This window comes from Limanda limanda, chromosome 21 (assembly GCF_963576545.1).
Source record: "Limanda limanda chromosome 21, fLimLim1.1, whole genome shotgun sequence".
Taxonomy (NCBI): domain Eukaryota; kingdom Metazoa; phylum Chordata; class Actinopteri; order Pleuronectiformes; family Pleuronectidae; genus Limanda; species Limanda limanda.
The window spans coordinates 9432347-9456858 of record NC_083656.1 but is presented as its reverse complement, the minus strand read 5'-3'; the positions used below and the strand labels follow the sequence as shown (position 1 = coordinate 9456858).

The 24512-nt window shown below is 42.8% G+C and overlaps 1 protein-coding gene across 1 annotated transcript; it reads left to right on the top strand.

Annotated features, from left to right (window-relative positions):
- The first annotated feature begins 232 nt into the window (after positions 1–232).
- LOC133027966 (inactive carboxypeptidase-like protein X2) lies at positions 233–22938 on the top strand. The gene is made up of 14 exons (XM_061095149.1): positions 233–515; positions 2706–2798; positions 8484–8593; positions 9809–9948; positions 12288–12372; positions 13322–13472; positions 14934–15022; positions 16815–16938; positions 17080–17276; positions 18409–18588; positions 19423–19720; positions 19936–20075; positions 20872–20971; positions 22682–22938. The coding sequence occupies exons 1-14, from the start codon at positions 233–235 to the stop codon at positions 22936–22938; spliced, it is 2247 nt and encodes a 748-aa protein (XP_060951132.1).
- The last annotated feature ends 1574 nt before the right edge of the window (positions 22939–24512 follow it).

Below are 24512 nucleotides of genomic sequence, written 5' to 3'. Positions count from 1 at the left end.
TTCTCTCTCCCTCCCTCACAGGATTTTTCCCAGGCTGAGGCTTCCATGGACCCTCTGGCTCTGCCGCTTTCGTCAGTGACTTGGAGCGCTCTGAGAACTTTGTGAACTCTCCGTCTCGGGAGCTGGAAGGGAGAGGAAGGGGAGCGGTTGATGGGACGCAGCCCGGCAGCAGCGGCAGGCTCCTCTGGAGACGGCATCAGGACTCTCAGCTGGAGATAATCCCCCTGGGGTCATGACAAGACGGTGCCTCAGCCTCCTAACCCCCCTGGCTCTGCTGGGACTCCTCCTGGGGCTCGCAGACCTCAGCCCCGACACTGCTGGCGAGGATGAGGATTATTACATGCAGGAGCTGCTGACAAGGGAGCAGTACAACCGGGTCCAAATGCAGGAGAAGCCTGTGGCCTCGGTACCTGAGAGGCAGGAGCACCCAGGCCGCAACCCTGGCAAGAAGGTGCCCAAGGGAAAGGAAGTCAGCAGCAGGCAGACGGATCAAACCACAGCTGATGCAAAACCAGGTAACAGGCTTGCCGTCGCTTCACAGGACAACTTGGAAAAGAGTTGTTTCTGTAAAGGTTGATTCTCAAGCTCTTGGTTGTAAAACGTCTGCACCGGTGCAACATTGATTTTCTTAAAAAAAACTCAACTTAACACCTACACCTACGCCACATTTGAGTTAAAAAACTTAATTTGAAAGTTTCATCAGAATTTATTATGGAATTCACGTGTCAGTGTTGCCACTAGATACCAGTGTGGCTGATCGGTTCAGCTTTTTGAGGGAAGTTTTGAATTCAGTTTAAACAAGATAGACATGACTTATTAGTTCATGCTTTTCACGAAAAAAGGTGAATACTAAAATAAGTTCTTATTGCTCAGAAAGCTACTGTTTAACTGCTCCAGACACATTTTGATGAATTCAAATGGAAAATATGACGCATCACATTGAACCTTAGTATCCTCTGGGACTTCAGAGGAGCAGCTGTATTCACTTCACAAGGTGATGGATGTGCAGAGAAAAAACTACAACAACAACGGCCACCTCAGGTAGTCCTCCTCTTCTTCCTCCTCCTCCTCCCCCCCCTCCTCCTCCTCGCTTCTGTGCACATAGATCAGAGCCATGTTCCTGTGTGGCTCCTGCAGGATTAACCACCTCATGCATGCCAGAGGTCAGAGCCAGAACACACGTGAAGTCCACATTTTCCCCCCAAAAGCAGCGAAACACAGCCTGCACAGAAACGTACAGCTCAAGGCTCTCTCTGGGGGTCCCTCAGCACATGCAGTAGCAGGTTTGTAGGTATGTTTCTAATCCTGCCAGGTGATTGGAGGACGGGAGCAGGCGTGAGGCTTTTCTGTTGGTTGATGGCGGATAACTAAGAGCAGCTGTGCCGACAGTGACCTCACGGTTCAGGCAGCTGGGCTTCACGTGTCTCGACAGAGATGCCTGCTGCAGGTGGCAGAGCAGTCTGCATCAAATCAAGAAAAAATATTGTTTTTGTGCATGAATATGAACTGCAGACACACACACAAGCTAAACTATTTACAGCATTTTATTTGATGGTGTAGGAAAAAATAATCTTTATATGCTGCACTAATCAATATTCTTATTAGTTCTGAATTTGTGTGTATTATGAAATAGATTTTTTTATAGAGGCAAATCCTTAGAGAGCGATTATCCCTTTTCTACAGTTCCCCTCAGAAACTGAGTGTGTGAGCTCCTTTCAATAAAATGTCTCCTATCGTATCAGTTTTTAGTTTTTGCAAAACTTTACTGTTTTGCTTCACTGTTTAATTAATGTTGCCGTGTGTCTGCTGGAATCAAATAGGTCATTACTAAGTAACAATAGCTTAATAGCTTTAAAGAGGTGATTCTTTTCTTTTTTTTTAAGATTACAAACTACGATGCTATAGGAAAAAAATAATTTAATGATACAACATATTCTGAAATTATCTAAAATGATTCTTTACATAGATAAACTGTTGGAAGACTGTCTCAACCTGTGAAGTAGCAACTCGACCTTTAACTTATCTATTATTATGGGAGGAATCCAAAACTTGGTAAAAAACAAGTTACAGAAAGAAGCACATTGTCCAAATGATCGTATCTCTGTTAATCCGTCGTGCTGGAGCCGGTACGCAGCTCGGAGCAGGACTCACCCTGGTCCCAGAAGGAGACAAGGATAAAGACTTTCAGATGTGAGAAGGATTGTTATCACATGGGGCCTTTCCTGACCTGACACTCTGTCAAATATAAAGCACACGGTTCACTTCCATCCACAATCCCTGGAATGTGACTCCCAGCTCTGCACGGGGCATTTCCATGATGGATTTGAACCTCGGGCCCTTTAGCTCATAAATATTATCAGTGTTAAAGATCTTAAATGAGAGTGCAAATTAAAAAGCATCAGCGGCTGAGCTACTGAGAGCGGGACGTATCATGTAAAGAGCACAAGAGTTAAACGTTTGCAAGTTCTGTGCCCAGAAATTGTCTCTTGGTTCAGTCCCAATCTTGAATCCATCCATATGTGGAGGCCTGAATCAAGCCAAAGCTACTTTCTTCTCAGCGTCAACACTATTACTTTCCCGCTGCGCAATGACAAGAATGAATCAGCAATATTAAATGTGATTTAACCTCTCACAGGCCTCCTTTCAAAAGACAAAATATAAACAGCATGTTTCTATTCCTCTAAAAATGTAATGTCCTTCCTTAGCGAACAGCAAGAAAGCGGAGAAGAACAAGAAGAGCAACCTGAACGCCGCAAACAGCATCTCAGAGGGAGGACAATACAACTCCATAAAAGAGGGTAAGTGAAGAACCGATGAGACTCTCACATGTTATTTGAAATTCATGATCTCATAAAAAAGCAACCTTCCTCCAATGTGCAGGGATAATTTCTCTGCTTTCACAGAGGCTTTTATGATGGCGGGGGCGGGTGAGAGAAACATACCCTCTCAAAGACGATAAATATTTTGGAAAGTCTGGCAGTATACGACGATGCTCTCAGAAGCGGAGTCGAGCCACAGAGGCGCTGGTGTCTGCTCTGCCCCAAAGCATCGTGTTTGGTTTCCATGGATCCCATTTTTTTGCTGAACTGGATTCACGATGCCCCGGTAGCCTTTCCGTCACGTCGGATGACAGATTAAACTCGTCTGGCTGAAAGTGCGATTCGGGGCGAAGCGCGTGTAGCTATAGACCTCAGACTTTCCACCGCCGCTCTGAAAATCGTGATATTGCCAATATTACACTCGTTCACGCGGCGTCAGACATAACAGGAAGCTGAGTTTAATACCGCTGCGAGGTTAAGTTTGGATGCGGTGGCCAACAGTGATTTTATGTGTTTTTGTTGAAACTATTGTGAGGAACCTACTGTGTCAGACAGAGAGGCTGCCATTTTTAATTTGCCATGGGAATGGGAGCAGAAAGTTGGATAAACTTGCATGTAGGAAAATGAGAACTTCATGCCGACATGCCTGGCACATTGCTCTCAACTCCCACACGCATGTTTTCATGGCTGAAGCTGTGACTCGGCTCTGATCTGTTTTCAGAGTTTGATTCAGCATGTCCTGGTAGCAGCTGATTTGTCACGGTCAAACTATAAGGGGCCTGGACATGTGTAAAATCACACATTCTGTAAATCGAGAGCTCAATTACTCATCTTTAAAAATTGTTTAGCCCTCAGAACTCGTATTATTTGGGCGCTGTTGAATGTACAGCAGAACCTCAGTAGTCTGTCACATCCACACAGGCTGCATAACAAAACAATAGGGAATTCATTAAACAGGGCTCTAAGAATAGCAGCGGATGTTTCAACAGCCTGTTCACGAGTCCCATCAGACGCAACAGAAATGTAGCGAAACCAAATGTTTCCAGCGCGATCTCACAGTTTGTCACATGTGCACAGTCAAGCTCTGAAGGCTGGGGTTGGTAAAATGCAGGTTTTTAACTGACTGGTCAGTTGTATATCTGTCTGATAGTCTGATGTTTTCTTATAAAGCGAGACTAAGTTTAGTTTGGAGAAAGTGCTTTAGCTTGTTGAACTGTTGTGGATCTGTTGGGGTTTTCTTAACTATTGTAAGGTTTCAACATTTTATTACCTCCCCTTGAAAGTGAGTTATGATATGACGCTATACAAAGTAGAATTTGATTAAATTGACTCGAAGTAACGCAATCTTCTGACAAATGAAAAGTTGAACTAACAAATCCACTAGAATGTCACTCAGTTGAGCGCGTACCTCCGCCAAGGCCCAGCAGTTGTTTTAAATTCAATCAAGCTGCAGCAAATTGCACCAAATATGCATGATTAATTTCATCAAGATCCAGGAATTATTCTCTGGGAAATCAGAAAAAAAGTAATTAAAATCAAAAATCTGGATACGGCCTTTTTCCAAATTAATGCCAAAATGTATGTGTTGTTTTTTGCCCCGTGTACTTCTGTTCTTTGGCGAAATAAGAAAATGTTAATTCAAACCCACAACGGATATTTGCTGTTGCATCTTTAACTGGTTTGGTGTGGCTGATAACTTATTGTGGCTAAAGTTAGCTGATGTTTTTTGAAATTTGTCAAATGTAATTGACGAGTTTATTCAGCAAAAGTCAAACTGTCTTGCTTTAATATTTAAAGTTTACAAAACACTTCTCCTGTTTAGATTGTTCAGATTTTCATTGTGTAATAATTAAAAACGGGTCGGACCCTATGTGTTTGGAAGCAGTTTAAAGCTTAAAGTACATAAACATTAGAATATTAATACATTCCAGCCCTGGAGTACATCACAAATGCATACCACCAGATGTGCAATAACTTGTGATACACGGCCAGATAAAACTCTGATCCTAGATTTGGCTCCGGCCTTCCACCGTAACATGGCAAGTGGCCTAGATAGCAACATATGAGGCCTCGACTGTTTGCTTTGTCATTTCTATTACACTTTATTGTTGAATCCAGATGCTGCGTTCCTCTGGGGGTCCTCTTGGGAAGGATTGCATGCAGATGGGGATAACGATTTAGGGTTTTTGCAACATAGCAGACATCCATTTATTTTATTTATTTTTCTGTCCGGCTTACCTTGATCCTTCAGGCCGGTTCGAGGGTTGGGATTCACCCCTAATGTTGTGATCGCTCCATTCCGAAAGCGTGTGGACTCACAGTATTTAAATATACACGTACAGGGTCACAAGAGGAGCAACATGTGCTTTATTGCCGTATAGAGTTACCGGAATCCTCCAGTAACTGCTCCTACTTGTGGCTTTGCTTCTGGATTGTTCATCAACTTCTACGCTTTAGTTTTACAGCGGGACTTCATTTGGCCCGTGTTTACTTAATGCACCAAACATAAATTGCCTAATGCACGTGTGGATTTTGGAAGCAGGTCTACTTTGTCTGGTGCTTTCTCGATCTTCAACGTCTCAGACACATCAGGCTGATGGAACAGTTTCAAAACACAAAGCCAACTTCCTCTGTGTACTTCACTGCCAGCTTCGCGTGCGGATATTTACAAACGTCCAGAGCCACAATATTCTTAACAAACATGCATCTATCTTCTTTGTGCCTGTTACACTTCTGGGAGTTAATTTAACTACTTGTGAGGTAAATGCTGCATGTACAACCATACCAGTGCCCAGTCGAAAAAATCCTTGCTCTGTAAATTCCGTCGCTGCGGTCCAGGGAAGTCGTGCAAACAGATTGATCCAACCCAGAGAGCCAATGGGCGGCCAATTCACACGTCAACTCTGATTTGCCTGCGGGCCCTTCGCTGGGTGAGATCCATCGCAGTGTAAGAGATGAGCCAATCTCACACAAAGAGCTCTATTTAGTGCTCCCCGTCGCAGTTACTGCAATCACTTAAAGACAGGCATTTGTTCAAATGAAGCTCAACCTCCCTCCAGCGGCGAATCAAAACATTCTTAAGGGCTTTGCAGCTCTCTCTTTTAAAAAAAGCCTTGAATACAACTGCATGCCTGTCGAACCATGGCTGTGGCTCGAGTGGGTGTTACTGGATAATTGGTATGCTCAAGGAGTTAATTACGAGATAATTATTCATATTGATGACTGCTAATTGCCATCACAAGTGCCGCCAGTAAAGATGTGAACTGTGCCACTCATTGCACTGTAGATGCATCATGCTCCCTTAGAGCTGAGAGTGCATAGTGCAGGATCTACAGTTAAAACCAGTTCTAAAATATATCACTCACACTATTTAAAGGATCCTGCAGTAAAAAAAAACGTTATGGAAATAAAATGACACAAGATGTTGTTTACACTGAAGTACTTCTGCACGACTACGCATTGCACACAATACGCCCACAGAAAGACACACACTGCAGCCACAGCTCCCAGGCACCACCTACACCTGCCACCTGCACCAATTGGATGGTACAAGCTGTCAACCGCAAGCATAATAGCCCATTAGCCTGTGAGCATATTAGCCTGCTAGCATCTCATTGTCTCCGTTAACTAAAGGGGAGATAGAAGACAAACATCCAGCTGTGCTAGTCTTCACAGAATCCTTACAGACACTGCACCAAACAGCAACTCACTTTAAATGGCTTCCTCTCTTTAGGCCGGCAGGTGTTCTGCCTCTCACACTGACTGTAGAGTGCAGTGAGACCCTAATAATGACCCCCCCCCCTGCAACCGTTACCTAAATATTTGTTCTGCCATGAAAACCCCACATTTTTTAAATATTTGCATCTGTATATACATATATAACTAAAATGCTCAAAAAAAAATAATGATTTAACATCCACAGAATGTTTTAATGAACTTGTAAACTGTATAACTGACTCTGATGGCAGCTTCAAAGTCGATGAATAACACCCGTGGTGTGTAGACCACTTTCTGCTAATCCCACAATGCAATACTCTGCATTTTATTGAAGTTCATTGACAGACTTTGATGATGCAAAATGATGATAAAGAATGATGAAATTTGCTCACTGTAGAGTTTCTGTTACTTGGGAAGACGCAAAGGAGTGAGTGATTTATACAGAGCATCAAAGCCAAGTCTGACTAAATAACGTGATAACCCTGAGGAATTGTAATGTAATTTTGTTAACTTCAGTTCGGGCCTGAAAACCTAAAAACACAAAAACCTGGAGACATGGATTTAGTGAGAGTTTATTTCATGGAGAAAGGCTTTATTAGGTTTTATTATGGGAACTGAAGAATCCAGCGCTTTTGGAGCTTGACCCTTACTTAAAAAAAAGAGCTCAGGATATTTCTGCTGCCTTGACTTTCAGCCCTTGAAATGAATGCAGTTTAAAATTGCTTGTGGCTGCCCTAAATGTTCAATAATTTTGGTTATTTCAGGACCCAAACGTACACTCTCATAGGCAGGTCACTGCAGTGGCTCTATTTGAATGGAAGAAGCAGATGTACAGGTTGACATGGTGACAAGATGGTATCCAGGCATAGCACGGCAACAGGAAAATACACAACAGAAAATGACCCAGAAGAATACAGAGATTTAAAGACTTTGTAAACTTTGTATTTATCTACTCGTGACTTTAAAATGTCATACCTATGCTAAATCAAATTACTAAATTCAAGTAAACACAACTATTAATTTAAGGCAGACTAACTTGTGCTTAAACGTAACTAAAATAAATCTTACTTGGCATTTATAAGCTGTAACAACCTAGCCAAGCTACAACAAAGCTAAAATCAAAATAAACAAATACATTTCAATTAATATTGTTATATATATTCACTTCATTTTGGTAACACATTTTTTTTAAGTAAGATCAACTTGTCAAATTTGACCATGCAGTCCATTATGCAATAACAGCTAAAATATAATAATGACAATAAATTACTGATATTGAGAGTTTGTGCTTTGATTTCATATTAAAACCTTTGAACTTGTACTCGACAGCTTTGTGGCATTTCTCTATTTCAGGATCACGATACAGTTGTAGTCAATCCAACGTTTTAATCATGTATTCAGGCTGCAGTGAGATGGCTGTGAAATTTACAAAAAGGAAGCGTTTACAGTGTACAGTCAATCACCCGTGAAGCTCGACACATTTGGAAATTCATCGGAGTTGAGACATCAAAGCCTCCGTCAGGCTGTTTGATTCCATTCCCTTCACACACGCTCACCTTTTGTACTGTGATTTTCCAGCGTTTTGTAAAAATTAGCTGCTCACACACAGAAGTTTGAAATGTACATTAACCTGTCTCCGTCTCCTAGCAAGCTCAGAATGTGACGTGGGTACTGAAAGTTTCCATCTTGAGTTCTGGTGCATGTGTGTGTGTGTGTGTGTGTCGTCGATCACAGCAGGTTTTCTGAACAGAGCACATACTCTTAGATCTTCTCAACAAAATTGCACCAAATTGCTCTTTGCTGTTAAGTAATTTTGTGAAGCTATTAACGAATGCACGGAGCCCTACTCAGGAGAACTACTTTGCAGAGAGAAATTATCCCGGAGCAATGCAAAGTGTGATACATAACATTTCCATCACATGCCAATTTGTCATTCTCATTACCTAGAATGCCCTCCTATGGGACTGGAGACGCTGAAGATTGATGATTTCCAGCTTCACGCTTCAAGCACGAAACGCTACGGCCTTGGTGCACACAGAGGTCGCCTTAACATTCAGGTATGTGGTGAAGCTTGGGCAAGCTCACAGAAGTTCTGGGGCTCACGTTATACCCTGGGTGATCTCACAATTCCGAGGAAGCTCATGTTTGGTGGAGTCATTTTCCACAAAGCAGCAACACCAAGGAATATGACTGAGAGACTGCATCTTTGAGATCTATTTAAGCTTTTATTTATGTTACATGGAAAGATTTTGGCTGTGATTTCGTGAGTTTAATGTGACCGACATTATCAGTCTGCTTCCTCTCACGGCAAATTCTTAATAGTCCGAAGCTTACTCCACAAAGAAAGTAATAGTGTCGCCATCAAATCAGGAGCACATCCCCAAAACCTAATAAAAAGAACTGGCATCTGGGAGAAAGGGTATTTCCTGTGAGTGCAGGCTAAGCTCTGAGGGAATTAGTCTCCGTTCAGTCTGCTGCGAGTCTCATCTTCTGCAGGCTGCTCTGAATCCATCTGCGCAATTAACCAAACACACACATGCTCTTGATTCGCTCAAGGCTGCAAGGTATTATGTTTCAGGAAAATAACAAAACCAAGGATTCGTTGTTCGTACTGCACGTATGTGACTGACAGAGATAATGTCGATTCTAGAGCACAATTATAGGGAAATCGGGAGAAACACATCAGAAACAGATAGTGCCTGTTGATTTAGGCCTGTGAGGACGTTTTTCAGAACTTTATTTCCATTTTAGTAGCTGCTACAGTTTGTTAAGATTCCAGACACAAGCAGTTTTACTTTCTTTTGATATTGTGAGATGCTATAAACACCAAAACTAACACCAACACTATAACACAAACAACACTAACATCAGCAATGCCACTACCAACATTAACGCCACCATCACAAAAATACACCAACAATAACACAAATAGCACCACAGATTGGATGATGACTATTCACACATCTCGCTCTGAGCTAACATTTATGGATTGAGTAGATTAGTACAACGTGCACCAAACGTTGTTACCTTCCTTTAGTGTAATTTAATTTACTGTAGCCTGTTAGAAAATACACAATCTACAATATTTTGGCTTCATTTCTGGATTGTGGGTGGAGGCGGAGAAGCGTCGTCAACAAAATCAAGCACAGTTGAGGCCATCAGCGCTATCAGTCAGCATGTTGTACAATGCATAGGATGTATGTGTGTGTGTGTGAGTCATAACGTACATCTGGAATAAAACTATGCTCCACACGGCTGTTTCTGGCCCGCAGGCAGGCATTTATGATGATGACCTCTATGCTGGGGCCTGGTGCGCGGGCAGAGACGACCCGCTGCAGTGGTTCGAGGTGGACGCCAGGAGGCTGACCAAGTTCACAGGGGTCATCACACAAGGCAGGAGCTCCCTCTGGTCGTGAGTAGGAACCTCCCGCAGACATGCATGGAGAGCTGCAGATGGTCGCACAGTGAGGAGGAGGATATTCTCGTCCGAGCAAACTTGAAAGGATAATTGGAGGGGTGGGGGGGTCGCGCCAGTTTTAAATCCTGGTGATGTCTGCAAATTGTTATAAATCATTTGTGGACAAATTGTGGACTATTTTCACCACTCACCCGAATTCAGTCTATATAAAACAAGGATAAAAGACAAGGAAGATCAAATATGAGAGTAAAATTATATGTGATTATTATTCATAATTGGATTTTTACTTTACGCTTTGTGTCTGACCAATAATCTGGAACTTGGGAGAGGAAAAATCAAAGTGTCCACATGGAAACAGACTGGCTGGCTGACTGTCTTTTTATTAGTTACACTTAGATCAGTGGGAAATCTTGTCAAGTTTGTAGAATTTATTATCCCGGGGCTACGTGTGTCTGCACAAACTGTCATATCCATCCATCCAATGAGATGAAGCCAGTCGAGAACCAACGTGATGACCGACTGATCCATCCTCAGAGGCATGCTGCTACAGCGTGGCTAATCCAAACCATTAACTCGTAAACGGTCAAATTACACATAGCCTGAGTTTGAAAATGACTATCGGAAATGAGGACTGAGAGTAGTCAGACAAGAGTAATCGTTCCAAAGCTCCTAATGAATTGTGGATTTCCCTCTAATCCCAGTTGGAAATATTTCACTTTCAGTTTTATACAAGACTTTTTAGTATAGGAACCTTCGTGTTTGTTTGCCCTTTTCACGAGTCTTTTCTGACGCCTTCACTGCGGGATCGAGGATGTATCGATTGGAGTGCAGCTTCGTTCTTTCTCTCTTAAAAGGTCACTACAATATAAAAATAACACTTGAGAAAATAGATTTCACTCTAAGCTTGGTCATCACACTCAGACGAAGGGTGAAAAATGGGGATATAGCAAGTAGGGATTACTTCTTAAACTGTGTACTTTAATACTTTAATTATGTCAACAGCTTACAATGACTCATGCATCTGTGTTATTTTAACACTCTGGAGACCACTTACACATCTTTGTAGATTCTGTCCTGACCATTAAATTATATATAAACTTCATTTGTGTAGCACATTTCACACGTCAGTTTACCTCATGACAAACAATGTGTTAAAAACAAACCAAAATCAAATATTTTTCTTACAAATGTCAAATATTTGATTAACAATAACAACGATAGTAGCTATAACATAAGCCATAATAAATCTACTATTACTAATTGTAATAGAAGGAAGAAGCCTTCCTCTATTTCCTAATTACAACACCAAGGTAATATACCAAAGGGGAAAGTTGTACTTGCATTTAAACTGCTTCTCTGTGCACCAAGAAAAAACCCTCTTCTGTTCCCATTTTTCCACCGTCTACCTTCTCCGCCTCTGCTCTGAAATAATATTTGACAACTTTTAGCCTTTGTGCTCCTTAATTGGGAGGGGTGGCACAGTCTGAGGGAAACCGCTGCTTAGTTAGAGAGAGCAGGGAGATGCCAGGAGATAGCAGGCCGCGTTTGTAATTTCCCAGCAAGGCCATGCAGCACGACCTCAGGGGGCAGGAGACACTGATTCCTGAGACAGAATTTCTCCACAATTAGCTCTGTAGGGCGATGTAGCTGTCGGTGTTGCCGGCTCAGGGGCTTCTGTCTCGAACAATGCTTTAATTAGCAGAACTGGGAATTCTCACCAGGCTGCACCAGCTCAGCACTGATGTCTTTATCCAGAAGGATGGGGCTCATTGGCAGCCCACACACTGCACACTCTGGGCATGATGGGACATTAAGTCATCAGTGGACTCCTTCTGCAGAGAGAAATGAACAAACAATGTGCTTTTTCTTTCATGTTTCACCTCACTGCGCTCTATATATTCTTCTTCTAATAGACAAAACCAGTGTGTTTGTAAGTTGAGGCTCCTTAATTACAATATCTGACCCATTAACATTTGTATTGACCATCTGAAATACATTTTATTTCAAATTGCTTCTCAGTTTTGATTATCAGACTATCCTGGATTCCAGATCCCAAACTCGTCCCTGTTAGAAAATGAAAATCATCTGTCATTTTTGCTCAGATGCCAAAACCTTGAGTAATAAAAGACTTTCTAATATAAATTCTTTGACCTCGTCTCCAATTTTCCTATTTTTAAATGGACTTTCACCCGTTGAGATTTCAGCATGACAGGATGTGCACTGAGCGACTTCTCCCAAGTCACCTCCAAGCCCTATTTGCATTGAATTTAGCCTGACAGGAAATGCCTCTGTCTCTCTCCTTGATCTCCCTGATTTTCCTCGAATGTTGACAGGAGTGACTGGGTGACCTCGTACAAAGTCATGGTGAGCAACGACAGCCACAGCTGGGTAACGCTGCAGAACGGCTCCGACGACATGGTGAGTAACAGCCATGACATTTAAAAACTAATTTCTCCTGAAGTTGGCAATTCTCATCACACTGTGTGAAGCCTGTTTTACACAGTGCCGGGGCCTTATCCCTCTTCCTCATGAGGAGTCTTGTTTTGTGTTTCTCTCTCTGAGCAAAGAAAGCTAGAAAAAATAACTTCAGTCTTCTGAGCAATTTCAGAGGAAGCTCAGGATCCAAGCCTAATGAGCTGAGTGGGAATAGTAAATACCGATGATCCTCGAGCAGATGGGAACCTCATCCTGGCTCCTCATCAGACGTGTGTCTCTTTTTTCTACATGAAATAACTGAGCAAACCAAACACAGCAATGCATTCGGATGTAAAATAACAAGGATAACAATAATAATCCTATTACCATTATATTTTTGAAGGAGATCAGATCTTGGTCGCTGCCCACTGCGGTTCACGCCCCGCAAATGAAATTTCTGTGTAACTGTAGACTCCCTTGGCTAGAGATGTCATCGATGTGGGAGATAATGCCCCGACAGTGATTTAGTCTTGGATACAAACTTGTCGCTCGCCCACGCTTTCTGCAAAATGCCAAAGGGCAGAGCAGAGAACAACTCCACCTATAGGTGCCTTTTATTTCAAAGGCCCTCAATGGATGCATGAATATATATTTGCTTAAGGGTTATGCGGACCAAATTAAATCACTTTTCATTGTCCTGTGCCTGCTGTAATTGCAATTTTCTAACCCCAAAAGCATTTTAAACGTCTGCTGTATGTTTTATTGTGTAAACATTGTGACTTTGTCATTTTATTAGATTTTTATGATGACAGTGGGCAACGTGTGGCTCATTTACAGCTGCAGATCTGAACTGATGCAATATCTAATGACGACTGACTCACTTTATTTAAAAAGAAAAAGATCCTGTTCCTTTGTGTTTATTCACCATCTGGCCGACTGTTTGCTTCAGTAGATTTTCAGCGCCAACCGGGAAAAAGAGATCCCCGTGCGGAACATCTTCCTGGCGCCGGTGGTCGCCCGATACATCCGAGTCAACCCTCTCTCCTGGTTCAACAGCGGCAACCTCTGCATGAGAGTGGAGATCCTTGGCTGTCCTATGCCAGGTGAAGGGTTTGTATGGACAAAACAGACACATTAATCCTTCCATTAGAATGAACGAAAAATTAGGCTGGGGCATGTAGTTGAATGAGGCAGCATGCAGTAATGCAGAAATGCAGAAATGCATAGGTGCGAGAGTGACTCTCTGTATGTTTGCCCTGTGATGGGCTAGCGACTGTCCAGGATGTCCCCCGCCTCTCGCCCAAGGTCATCTGGGATAAGCTCAAGCCCACGTGACCCTCAAAGGATAAGCCGCATAGATAATAGATGGATTCACAGATGATGTGACGATGATTAAGGACATGTTTTAGAATCGGAGAAGCAGTTTTTTGTTAAAGTTCGGGGATCGTTGTCGTTATGGTAACAATAATTAACGGTTGGGGAAAGAATGTAATCATGTTTTAAAAAATGTTCGTCCATCCACCCTGACCTCTTCCTAACGAGGAATCTGTTACAACATCAAATGTTCATAGTATTTTCCTTTGCTCCAGATGGACAGGAGTCATGATCACAGCAGCCACTAGAGAGCTTTGTTCCTTTGTCTTACAGTAAACACGTCTTTCTGGGGTACTCGCTGAAATTACTTGTTTTTAAAAGACAATCTGCTGCTGTGTGTAAAGACCACACTTCCTGCCTGAAGGATACTGCCAACTGTTTTTCACTCATAAAGTCCACTTAGCCATGTGCTCATTTGAATAAGTGTGTCTTTTTAATTGCAAGCACCCTAGGCACAAACCTGCTCCTCAGGTTTCCCCTCAGCCTTCTGCTGGTATCAAGACAAGCAGTTTAGATTTTACTTGTTTTTAATGGAGCATTTCCTTATGAAAAAAAAGTCCAATGGGACGGGCTGTGGAGATTCTACAAAGACAGGTTTTTGTTGAGTTCAGATAACCTTACCTCAGAAGGCAGATATCTTGCCACAAAAAAGCAAAACTACCTGCATGGCTACACATCTATATGAGAGGTTTAATTGGCCAATATTCACAGGTTTTTTAAACTTGGGTAAACATGCTGAAAAAAGGCGATTGACTAATTTCCCATTTTCAGTAGAGGACTTTGCCTTTCTGTGTTTTTCCCCCCCAGTGTACCATGTCCGACATCAAAAACGCAGGCGCTCCGTCACCTTGCTGTTTTGCCAAATCTAGCATTCACCAGGCTGTCTCGCTTGCATCGCTGCCAAACGGAGCTGATAAAAACCTGTGTCTACTTCAGATTGTATCAATTCCTCTTTATCGACAAAAGTCAGATGTTGGTGGAAAAGGGGCTTAAAGTTTCAGTGTGTTTATCTAGTGGTAAAGTTGCATGTTGCACCTGAATACTCCTCACTTCACCCTCCTCTTCCAAACATGAAAGAGAACTTGTGTCAAGCCTTTAGTTGTCATCAACAACTCAAAAGGTGTTTAGTTTCTAATCACCCGTCTTTCACTTCTTAATATCAATAACTGTTTGTTTTTGAGTCCCTGCAGATCCGAATAATTATTACCACAGACGCAATGAAGTCATAACATCGGACGACTTGGACTTCAGACACCACAGCTACAAGGAGATGAGGCAGGTGAGTCCCAGCGAGCAGGAGCCGACAGATATCAGCCTACTTACTTCTTCTCCTTCAGCACAGGGACCGGAGGATGGAGCAATAAAACATCTTGTGCAAGTGTGAGCCATCACCCGGCGGTTTGTGTCCTTTGCTAGAACAAAGTGTGCGACAGCAGCAAATGAACCGAGCGCTGCCAGCCACATGAAAATGCACACAGCATCTCCTGGGTTGTGTCATCACTTATGCATAGGCTTGTCATGAACAGTAGCCTGTATGTAGCCAGGACCAGGAGGACAGCTGTTTTTGTCACCGTGCGCTGAGACTGAGCGAACCTGAAGGGACAAGTGCCGCGTATCTAAATTCTCTGTAGTGCGGCGGCTCGTCTGTGCCGAGCAGCCGACCGCTGGTGTCCTAACCTGCTGTTCTGACCCATCATGGGACAAACACCAATTAATGGTCGCTCTGTATTCCTCATTGTAGCACAGCAGCGCTCCTTTCAGCCGGAGACGCTCCTCCAGCAACATCAAAGTGGATTAAACAGACTGTTTCTCTTTCTCTTTTCGTTACCTCTGAGGCTAATGTGTGTCACACAGGGTGTCCAGCCCCAAGAGTTCCTCACAAAGAAAGGAAGGCCTATTTTTAAAACCCAGCTTCTAAAGCCTTCTCACCCCTGACATTTCTTTTCTCCGCTCAGGCACCTGGTACCACAGCTCCCTCTTGTCCACTGCAGTTTAGATGTGCCGGGACCTTACAAGTGGAAATAGCCCATTGTGCCTTTTCAAATAAAGTACATGCCCCATGAGGGGGAGTGTGAACGATATCTCTCATCATGTCGCCGTCCTTTTCTTAGATCACAGCTGATTGCTGTGTAGTGGCCCTGGGAATACTGATACTGCAAGAATCACCATTTTACACATTTTTCAAACAGGAAGTTGGGATATTACCTCGCCATTACCCTGGAACACCCCAGATATGAGGCTTCTCTTTAATGACAGAACCAGCTGAAGTAAATAGTTACTATAAGCAGGTTTAAACACAGCCAGCAGTTTTAGTTTGATTATAAATTCGAGAATAACTTACCTGTGAAAATTTGATTTGTGAATTCATTGTGACCTTGAACTTTGGCCTTTTGTACCAAATGTGAAGTACTCCAAAACACAATATCTGTCTCTACAGGTAATAGACAGAATGTTCTACATCAATTCTGCTGAATGCAACCCAGGTAAATGTATCTTTATTTAATGAACAGTTTGTGCACTTGGTTAGAATTGTGGAGATTCCACCCACACTCAATTAAAACTCCATCACTCCTGACTGGTTAACGTCTGCCGCAGCAGTCGGAGGAACAAGTCAACACTCACTCCTGCCGTCGGTGCCGTCTCTCCCCCGAACAGCTTGTTAATCTTTTTCCTGCTGCACATCCTCTCGGTGTCTCCGCTCATATGAGCAACTGATAGTTGTTGCTATTTTAGTCATCTGCTCTACAAGCCTGTCTTGATAATTACCTTGACTGCTTCTCCCCCACCTCACTTGCTAGAGTGACATTAATAAAGGTCTGTGTCACAGCTCCGGGGATATTGTTTTTACGTTTCCAATTAGATGGAGATTACTTTGTCCTACCTGAGGCTTCAAATATCATAGTATTTAGAATAGCATCTCTCCATTGAAGGAGCACTTTTAATCTCTAAGAAAATCTTGCATCACAGTTCTTTTTTTTTTATACGAAATCTAATATTCAAGAAGAAATAAGCAACCGTAAGAGAAAAAAAAAGAAATTTGACACATCCTCCTCATTATTTATCTTCCACAGATGATGAAGGTGGTAAATGAGATGTGCCCCAACGTCACCCGGATCTACAACATAGGAAAAAGCCAAAATGGCCTCAAGCTCTACGCCATAGAGATTTCTGACAACCCTGGAGAGCATGAAGTTGGTGAGTGTGTTAAAGGCAACGTAGCAACTCGCACAACTTACTGCCTATATATAGGTTTCCTCAGTCGTCATCAAAGTGATTGCATATTTATTCTTTACTGTCCCTCCACCTCCCCCCCTCTCTTATGAACCTGTTTACCAGGTGAACCGGAGTTTCGGTACACGGCCGGTTCCCATGGTAACGAGGTGCTGGGCCGAGAGCTGCTCCTCCTGCTGATGCAGTTCATGTGCCTGGAGTATTTGTCTGGCAACCAGCGGATCCGTCACCTGGTGGAGGAGACCAGAATCCATCTATTGCCATCTGTCAACCCCGATGGGTACGAGAAAGCCTTTGAAGTGGTAGGTCTGCCATTAGCGACCTCATATCATGCGCCGGCCCCTGGTGAAAATTGTGCAGTATGTGCTTGGCAGGTCTTCTCCTGATAAGAGCGCCATGAAATGCAGGTGCATGCCAGAAAATTGGTTTGAATGATCTGGTGGAATATATGAAATGAACTGATGAGCCCTGTTTGTGTTGTATCAGTGAGTGTAAGTGGACTCAGGCTGCTTTTGAGAACCACTATTATTGTGTATGGTTTTTAAATCAGCTGCAGGACTGTGAGCTTAATAATACACAAGACAAGGAAGGGACGAGAAAAAGCAATATGACAAAAATTTGATCATTGCTGATGTAGTCATTCGAAAGAATTATTATTTATTAAATATTTATAACGATTGGAGTCATTATAAATATCGTTTGTATGTTCCATCCAGTCAGAATAAAAGCCCAACTCAGCACTGTGCAGTTAAGCAACTTTTAGCCTCTTGTGGTTCTTATTTTGGTTTCCCAGACCTTGCTTTGCATGGGACAATGTTTTGCCAAAAGTTCACTGGGGACGGTCCTGTCGTGTTTGGAAGCATCGGGCTCAATATCCACAAAACAGATTAGCTGGTGCTGGACATACAGAGATCCAGGACTCCTGTTAGTCCTCTTTATGTTAGGGGAGTGATGGTGCAGGAGAACGGGTTTCCACTTGGACACAGGAACTCCACTGCCAGAGTTGAGTCTTTTCCCTGCACAATATCCTTTCGACATCTTTGGACCAATGCTGTGGATGAGTCTTTATGAGTCTTTGGAGGTGGGGGAGTTGCCTTGAGGGTGGTCGCCAATAAAAGACTCAACTAAATGATTCACAAGGTGAGCTCAGTACTGGAGTTGGAGCTGGACCCTCTGCGTGTAGTTGAGGAGAAGAGGAACTCTCGTTCACAGACAATTTCACACATCCTGTAAAAGTGCTCCACTGAGCACCTTTCTTCCTGTGGCCACTTATCCAATACATCCCTCTGCACATGTCACTAAAGGGCTACTAAATGAGTAGTTTTAACTTTTTGTGATTTCCCGAACTGTGTTGAACAATTTTACAGTCCAGCCGACATGAAGAAAGTGTTTCTGAGTCTAACTCTGATTCTATTGCTTTTATCTGTTCCTCAGGGATCTGAGCTCAGTGGCTGGTCTCTGGGTCGATGGAGCTCTGACGGAATAGACATTCACCATAACTTCCCCGATCTCAACTCCATACTGTGGGAGGCCCAGGCCAAGAAATGGATCCCTCGCAAAATGTTCAACCACCACGTGCCCATCCCCGATTGGTACCAGTCCACAAATGCATCGGTGGGTGTGACTGACAGGCCGACGAATTGTAATTTACATTAATGCAATGTCGATCTTTTGAGGCATCGAACAGTAATTATAGAAAATTCAAACACCAGCATTTGATTATAATTGTTATCTTCCCTTGTGCTGCATCTTTAGTAATGTGGCTGCCAGTTTCCGGTGACTATATCTATCAATGACAAATTAGATCTCTTTTTGCTTTTCCATCACCTCCGATGGTTTGAGAAACAAATCCCACAGTGGTGACAATCCGCCTGTTGAAGAGCAGCCACGTGGGCGTTTCAGCGCTGTCTATTTCGGGAGACGCAGATGCGTTTGCTATTTGTGACGGAGAGGCTGTGAGCTAAAATACACCAGGCGATCTATTTAAAGCTCATCCTCACGAGTGTTTTGACGTTGCCGAGAGACCGCGAGTGAGTCACACAGAGCCTCGAGAATAGCTCCTGCAGAGCCGGGATCCCCATCTGTGCCCAGGAAGCTGTGAAAACTGTCCTCGCTCGCCTCGCTGAACGGCCAGGCCGGCGCTCAGTCATAGTATGGCAGGTTTAAATATACCAGTACAACAGCAGAGAGCGTTTCATCAGTTTCATGATTGCCACATTCAAATATGAACCACTGCAACCATTAGGTGGCATCTTGATGAAAAGGTGTTTACGTTTCAGAGTAGTTACTGTTAATGGGATTAGTTTACAGCACAGGAGAGTGTGAACAACCTTCTGATGCCTCTGGAGAGCTCAATGCACTGATGTCGTTTTCAGCATGAGGTGGTTCGTTTAGCAGTCACGCCGATGAGATGATGGGATGAATTACAACTCCCCTCTCCCACTGTAGGTTGCCATGGAGACGCGGGCTCTGATAGCGTGGATGGAGAAGATGCCCTTTGTGCTGGGCAGTAACCTTCAGGGAGGGGAGCTGGTGGTGACCTTCCCCTACGACAAAACCCGCTCCCCGGGGGTGACCAGGGAGCAGACCGCCACCCCGGATGACCACGTGTTCCGCTGGCTGGCCTTCTCCTACGCGTCCACCCACCGCCTGATGACTGATGCCAACCGACGGGTCTGCCACATGGAAGACTTCGCCAAGGAGGACGGCACCATCAACGGAGCGTCCTGGCACACTGCGGCTGGCAGTTAGTGTCCACACACACACACACTCTCTCTGAGCCTAACTCTGGATTTCTCCGCTGAGGCTTTGAGTCGTAGCTTTGTTTAGCAGCCACATCTGCATATTCAGCACAGAAGCCCTTTGGCTGTTTCAGAGCTTCTGCATTCTGGCTTGTAAACGCACACAATGCTGAGCCGAGTTGATGCAGTCGGCCTCAGGTGTGTTTGTCTTTCTCGGCAGGTATGAACGACTTCAGCTACTTGCACACCAACTGCTTTGAGTTGTCCATGTACGTGGGTTGTGACAAATTCCCTCATGAGAACGAACTGCCTGAGGAGTGGGAGAACAACCGCGAGTCTCTTCTCGTCTTCATGGAGCAGGTACAGTGGCACAGCGGCCCCCGCAGCGCACACACACACACACACACACACACACACACACACACACACACTCATGGAAACCAGTGCAAACAAGCCACATTTACACATGCTATTTTTATGTAAGTGAGATGTTCGACTGTTAATTACTTCCTGTGTTCTTGCATTCCTCTGAACTTAGAGGATCGGTATCAATACCATGAGAGCTGAACACTTGCTCAGGAGTGTTTTAACTGTCAAACACCCAAATTAATATCAGGGTGAAATGGATAGCCTTTGTGAAATGTGCAGTAAAGGTCATTAGGAAACCACATTTAATCAGGGAATCCTCTGATGGACACAGCCCACAAAAGCCGGCCTGTCAGAAAACCTGAAGACTGATGTGAAAGCGAATATTTAATTCCAGCCATTATTATCCCATGAGGATTACCTGGATGTTTAATCAAATAAGTGACCAGTGGATTATAGGATCCCTGGGGCTGCAAAGGTCTTTGTCCGTCACATTCAGGCAAAATACAGCTGCCTCCTCAGCTTCACTTTCACACGACTTTGACTCGTCGTCCTGTTGCGTTGTAATATGTCTTGTGATGGGGACTTCAGAGGATGTGAACCCATGCTGGCAGCTTGTATTTAAATATTGATGCTGGATGAGGAGGAAAGCTTTCATGTTAAAGCATTGTGTCGAACTGCAGATGATACATTATGCATCGTACATTATTACACGTCACGTTGTGCAACATACATTGTGTTAAATTATGCAGTCGATGGTTCAGACTTGGGTCATGCTCTTCCTCTGAAGGTGCATCGAGGGATCAAAGGTGTCGTGAGGGATCTGCAAGGTCGTCCAATAGCTAATGCTACCATCTCTGTGGAGGGCATCAGCCACGATATCCGCACAGGTAAAATATTATATTTCACATGCTTTTTTGTGCAGTTTCTGCTATTTATGGTTCCATTGAGCCACAAAACAATGTAAAACTAGAATGGCACTCGATAAAGCACAAACCTGCCAGAAGATTTACCTTTAATTCATAATTATCAGTCCCCTACATATGCCTGTTTTTTTTTCATCAAGATCCATGAATAATTCCTTGAGAAATTTGTGAAAATTTTCTTGATTCACACAAAATTGTAATGGTTTCTTCTTGGCTCAAGCTTCACTCTTCCTGCAAGTTCCAAGAAAATCAGTTTGGCAATTTTTATGTTCTAACAAACAAAGATAAACAGCAATGAAAACATAACCTCTGTCTGAGGTAATAGACATGTTCACTTCAATAAATGTGTCTAGCCTCAGAGAACATTGACTCGGCTGCTATTACGCTTCATCTTGTTCCTCACTCTCACAGTAGGTTAGCGTCCAGCGTACGATGCGATCAAAATGAATAAACCAAACCAGTTGATGTATCTATTCAAAGACATATCGGAATCTGGCTATTGATTGTGCATCCTTGAGGAAATCTCTGCTGATCCCTGACAAATGCAGCAGCCTTCAAAGCCAAAGTAGTTTTGTGCTTCAAAATCTAATGCCCAATAGCCTTTTTGTTATTATTCCTGGAACTAAGTACAAGTCATGGCTTCCTCTTGGAAACCTTGCTTTTCTCAGAATGCAGTCAGAAACGATTTTAGGCTTTTTTTTTTTGATAAAGCAGACATTTTTGGACAACTGCTTTCATATAAACAGAAAGCAGTTTTCCTTCCCTCTAGATGAATCCACTGCTGCCACTGCAACGGCAGGACACAGCCTGGGAGCCACTGATGAACAGAAGAATCCATGAGCTCATTAGCATTTAGTTTATTGCATTTCAGGGAACAATTAGATCCCCTTCTGCCGTCTGAATGTGAGTAACGTGGCGTCCTTGTGTGACGGTTTGGATCCACTGTAGATCAGCTGCAGAGACAGACCTGCTGTCATATTTCATTTGTCTCAGTGTTCGCTCAGACGTGTCAGGTGGGTGTTTTCGGATGACTGCAAGGAAGCAACACTGTTGTTTTTATGAGTGAGTCACTCGCTGAAAATACACTACAAGCGCGCGCCTGTTCAGCTCCGTGAGACCAAGAAAATCCAACATGACAAAGCAGAGCTATTTTTGAAAATCTAAATGGGAATACAGAACATCTTCTTTTTTTCCAGAAGTGTAACACAAAGAACTTTTATTTTAGAGTTTAGATGAAGAGTTTCATGATTTTATTGTTGAGTAATTGGATCCATTTCACTTCTAATAATTTTGTTCTGCATTAAGTTTATGAACAAATGAGCATTATATAGTTTATTTTATTGTTTATTTATGATATGTGTAGCTACATTTCCTTATTTTTCTAATTATATTGATGCTTATATTACTGACTTGTTTTATTTTGATGGATATCTTAAGTGAAGTGAAGCTTTAAATTGAAATTATGCTATATCTTAGCTGTTAATGGTTAGTTGGCTAAAACTTTGAAATGTTATCAATAGCTTATTAGTGTTAAATCAGTAATACAGTATTGGAACCAGTGGCTATGGTTTGACCACAAATCAGCCTCTGTTGGGAATAGCCAATATTTCACGGCTTCCACTGTAGACATTTAAACCAAAATATTAATTTGCCTTGTCATTTGTTTGTCTTCAGCTGCCGACGGTGACTACTGGCGCTTGCTGAACCCCGGCGAGTACAGACTAACAGCCAGGGCGCCGGGCTACAGCCTCCTCAGCAAGAAGTGCGAGGTGGGCTACGAGATGGGCGCCACCAGGTGCGACTTCACCCTCGGCCGCACCAACCTTTCACGCATCAAAGAAATAATGGAGAAGTTCAACAAGCAGCCCATCAGAGTTCCCATGAGGCTGCCTCAAGCTCACAGGTCCAGGGCAAGACGCTTGGGAACATAAAGACTGAACGTAGAAACCAGAGGAATAATAAACAAATAAAAATCCCCAGTTCTGATGAGACCGGCGCTTGGTCCTCTGTCAGATCCCTCCATAGTGCTGTCAGCACAATTATCTTGGATTTTTAAAAAATGTGGATTCATTTAAACGGGATGCTTTTTGGTTTTGTACCCAGGCGTAAGCTCATGTGGTCACGGTTGTCACGTCAACTTTTCTTGATATCCACTGTAAGGGTAAAAGTATTTCATTCTTTCAAATTTATTCAATCCCCTTGTCTCAATCTGTGATAAATATTAATAATTACTTACTGGCGTCAACCATAAATGAATAAATATTGATTATATATATTGATTTAATCAATTTATTTTTCTACATAAAATACAATTAAACTACAATTTGATCATGACTTCTGTACATATAGTAACTTATGTAACACAGCTATGTAAACCATTACTTTAAAGCTTTATTAGCTGCACTTGAATGAAGCTTGTGGACTTAGTGACCTTTTGTGTGTCGCTGATTTTATTTTAAATAAACTATGGTTTTGGCAAGTTATTAAATAAAGAGCTTGTTTGCACAGATTGAACGTTTGTAGCTGCTCATGTGTAGAGTTTGGATTTAACTCATGAAACCTGGAAGAATTTGGGCCTCGACACAATCCCCTCTCCGAGCTCTGCATTGTCAGGTGTGAGGGGGGTAACTTTTACAATGTATTTCACTACAGATTACACATGCACTTAAATGTAAATTGTGACCTATTCCATTAGATTAATCAAAGGGAGTAAGATGCTAAAACAGGAAAACAGCTATCCTCATCTGCTAATCAAGCTGTAGCAACTACATAGCTATTTAATAGGGAACATTCAACTATAAATCAATTGGTTTTTATATTCGGTGAATAATGCAAACTTTCCTAAATACGTAACTAGCGCTATATACATAAAAATATCTGCTTATTGGCCAATCAAATGAATGTATCTCAGGTGGACTGTAGCCCTATAGATGTGCGGAAAAGGGGAAATGGGAGGAGCTTATTTCTATTGCAAAAGTTCTGGATGTTTATGTCAATGTCATATTCCAGTTTTTCCTTTTAAAAAAATCTGCAAATAATAATCAAAAAATTCTGTTCTCCTCTGTCATAGATTGTTGAAGGTAAATTGATAAGGATGAAACTATTTCATTTTAGCATTAGGCCACAACATAAGAAAAAAGTACGGGCCTATATCTTTTTAGTGTGACTCCACATTCAGAGGACAAAGGAGTCAGTGTTTATGATTTACTGCGATGTTTCCTGTTAATTTATATCAAAAGTGTTGGGACATGGTTTTTGTGCAAAAAGGCAGGCCTCTCTTTCAGGCCTGTATTGGAAGTCAAAACCTGAGAGCACATGGCCTTTGTCTTGAGAAAGCCACAAGCCGCATGGGCTGGAGAATACTCAATCTCCCAGAGTGCAATGTGTTCTCTTTGTACTGAGAAGGTCAAATAACTCCGTCTCCCAGGAGGCAACATGTCCCCTTTGTTTCAGCATCTTCGCACATAGGTGCGAATATCTACCAGGGTCAACTCCAATTGGTCAG